The following is a 2,822-nucleotide window of genomic DNA, read 5'->3' as shown; positions in this document are numbered from 1 at the left end:
AGAAGTCAACAGTCAGAGTTTTCTGTGCATGTCTCATACATGTGATATATGTACTATATAACTACAGCATGGTATGATATTACTCAAATTTACAGTTTAAAAAAACACCCAACCTGGAAACAATTTATTTTGTTTATTTTGATTAAACATAACTAGTCACAAATAATGCTATAACTTGTTGTCATGAATCCGTGAATCCCTTTTTCCTGGACAAGGTGTTATACACATATATTTCCATAAAATCAGTCACTGTAACATTTTTGCATGAAGAGGCCAACAGACCAATGGTATCTCTAAGGAACAAAAACTAAACCCCTTTTAGTCCCCTTCAGTTGCTTTTGCAGTCCACGGAGCAGAATCATGATGGAGAAGATCCTGCTTGGTGTCTTGTATGTCTCAGGTCAGTAAATTTTATTTTCAACCTTTAGCGGTGCTTATTGTTATGATGTGTCCAACTCACATGGTCATAATTTTGTCATAGGCTGGCTCATCCTCTGTAAGTGCCGTCAGTACCACTTTGTCAGTCAACCTTTGACTTGGCATGAAGCTGCTGATTACTGCAGAACTCAATACACAGAACTGGCTGTTACTGAAGACATGAATGAAATGAACCAACTTAAAAAGAAAGTTTCATCTGCTGGTTACAAGTCTGCAGTCTGGATTAATCTGTACACCCATATTCACTATAAAAATTACTACAGAGAGGACAACTTCATCAAGGAAGACCAGAAAATAGACATGGCACCTTTCTTTGTTCGTTTTTTCTGTCGAAGCATTTCATTGAATGGAGTAAGGTGGAATAACAATTGCTCAGTGGAACATCCATTCATCTGTTATAATGGTGAGCACGCACAAAAAGAGTCATGTTATTGTCATAACGTTTTTTTGGTTTTAAATTCCATGTAACTAATCTTGAACCATTTGTCCACAATTCTCTCTGCAGGTACAAACCCTCTGGGTCCGGAATATGTTTTTGTGAATGAAAGCATGGACTTTTTCAGAGCTTTGAAGTATTGCAGAGAGAATTTCACCGAACTAACTCGCACATGGAACAAAGACATGCAGTCATTGTTGCCCAATGGAACTCAAGCATGGGTTGACAGGATTGGACTTGTGCACAATCTCTGGAGAACTAGTTTTGGATACTGGGATGATTTTCCGCAGACATTTGATTCAGAATACGAGTTGTGTGGTGTTGCAGATTTGCAGAGATTAGGAAAATGGAGGTTACTTCCCTGTGAAACAAAGCTACCATTTGCTTGCTACAGTAACCTGCAAAGCAATGATGTAGAAAAGGAAGTTAAACAAAAAGGTACTTATTTATATTTTCATGATCCTAAATCAATACATCTGCAGACCTTTAGGTCTTTAGATACTTTCTTTTTCATTAGCTCTTTTCTTTCTCAGTAATAAACCTGAAGTTGAAAATAGACGGCGCCTCCCTGAATGTGAATGACTCAGCTGTGAAAGCAGACCTATTGAAAAAGGCAAGTCTAAAAAAATACAACCTTAGATTTCCATTTTATGACCTTTTGTGGGGGGGGGGTTAGGTTTAGTAGCTATGATTTTCTATTGCATACAATTTAAAGAAGTGTTACATTATTAGGCGGTTCAATGTAAACCTGAACATTTCACAAAACAGAATAGTTCTCAGCAATGTGTTCAAATTTTTTCTTTTACAATTTTTACATTTACATTTTACAATTTCAGAATGAACTAATTTAACTATATTTTGGTCTTTTGGATCAGACATATTGACTATTTGTTCTCATTCAACATTTTAGTGAATCAGTTTTTATATTTTAAATGTGCCATTCGCTGCCCAGGCAGTGTTAGAAAACAGTTCTCAAGTAAAAGTCCTGCTGTGTACATCTGTGTATATGTGAATACTAGCGTGGACTGTGGACCGTGTCTATTAGCTCAAAAACACAAAACGGTAAGAACACATTACAGTATGTTCTGAGGTGTATGTATGTCATTCCCATTAGTTTAATTTAAAGAACTGACTAAGTATGTACTACTCAGCTTGAATAGTCAGACGGCAAGAAAAACGTCTGAGTGTGATGCGAAAATTTGCTTCTTAAATAACCCACAACACCATGTGAAGTTCTTCAAATTAAGCTCAGCTTCTTGGTTTTCATCAAAGCTTGCTGGTTTCAATAAATGAGATCACCTGTTCTTGTGAGTTATTCAAAGGATCAGTTTACACAGGGAAAATATGCAGATAGTTTTTAATAAAATTACATGTTATTCTATTTTTTTTTCACATGGGCTTTTGCTCTAATCTACATGCCCTCTGACCTTTGTAGTTCTCAGAGTACTTATTCCTAGAAATGCAGTTTTAAAGTATCTACTGTTTATATCTTCCAGCTGCAGGACAAACTGAATGAGACTGGAGTGAGTGGAGTGACTCTGAAGTGGAGAGAGCAGCCTGATGGAGAAGTCTTCCACAAAGAAGGGAGAAATTCACAGAAGGAAGAAAAAAAAACTGAACTGTGAAATTGAAAACCTATCTTTACATCTGCTTATCTTCAACACATAGTGGTTGTTTAGTGTTTCTGAAATGTATTTCTAAATTGTCATTTAGTACAGCTTTAGTGTTTGCAGTTATTAATGATACTCCCAGACATCTAAAACGTGTCATCTCTTAGTGACTTAAGTGACTTCATTTGCATGATTTCCACTTTTACTAATATTTTACACAAATATTATACTACTATATTATTACAGACGTATAGCTTCCATTTGTGTGTTTTGCATGGACATTCATATATGAGGCAAACATTTAGATTCATGCAAACATTCCCTATTCAGCAAGTTCA

The 2,822-nt window shown here is 35.9% G+C and overlaps 1 protein-coding gene across 1 annotated transcript; it reads left to right on the top strand.

Moving 5' to 3' along the window:
- The first annotated feature begins 242 nt into the window (after positions 1-242).
- LOC120740200 lies at positions 243-2,216 on the top strand. Its single transcript, XM_040042415.1, has 4 exons — positions 243-400; positions 482-841; positions 944-1,312; positions 1,408-2,216. Exons 1-4 carry the CDS (start codon positions 361-363, stop codon positions 1,548-1,550), a joined length of 912 nt encoding a protein of 303 aa, XP_039898349.1. The 5' UTR covers positions 243-360; the 3' UTR covers positions 1,551-2,216.
- Positions 2,217-2,822: the final 606 nt, after the last annotated feature.

Source organism: Simochromis diagramma, unplaced genomic scaffold (assembly GCF_900408965.1).
Source record: "Simochromis diagramma unplaced genomic scaffold, fSimDia1.1 OVJJ01000798.1, whole genome shotgun sequence".
Lineage (NCBI taxonomy): Eukaryota > Metazoa > Chordata > Actinopteri > Cichliformes > Cichlidae > Simochromis > Simochromis diagramma.
Note: the sequence above shows the minus strand (reverse complement) of the source record. Positions and strands in the feature narration are given on the sequence as shown.

Excerpts from the sequence above, each read along its gene's own strand:
- LOC120740200 (XM_040042415.1), top strand. The coding sequence starts at position 361 with ATGATGGAGAAGATCCTGCTTGGTGTCTTGTATGTCTCAG. Across the intron at positions 842-943 it reads TCCATTCATCTGTTATAATG|GTACAAACCCTCTGGGTCCG; the intron begins GTGAGCACGCAC and ends TTCTCTCTGCAG. Across the intron at positions 1,313-1,407 it reads AAAGGAAGTTAAACAAAAAG|TAATAAACCTGAAGTTGAAA; the intron begins GTACTTATTTAT and ends TTTCTTTCTCAG.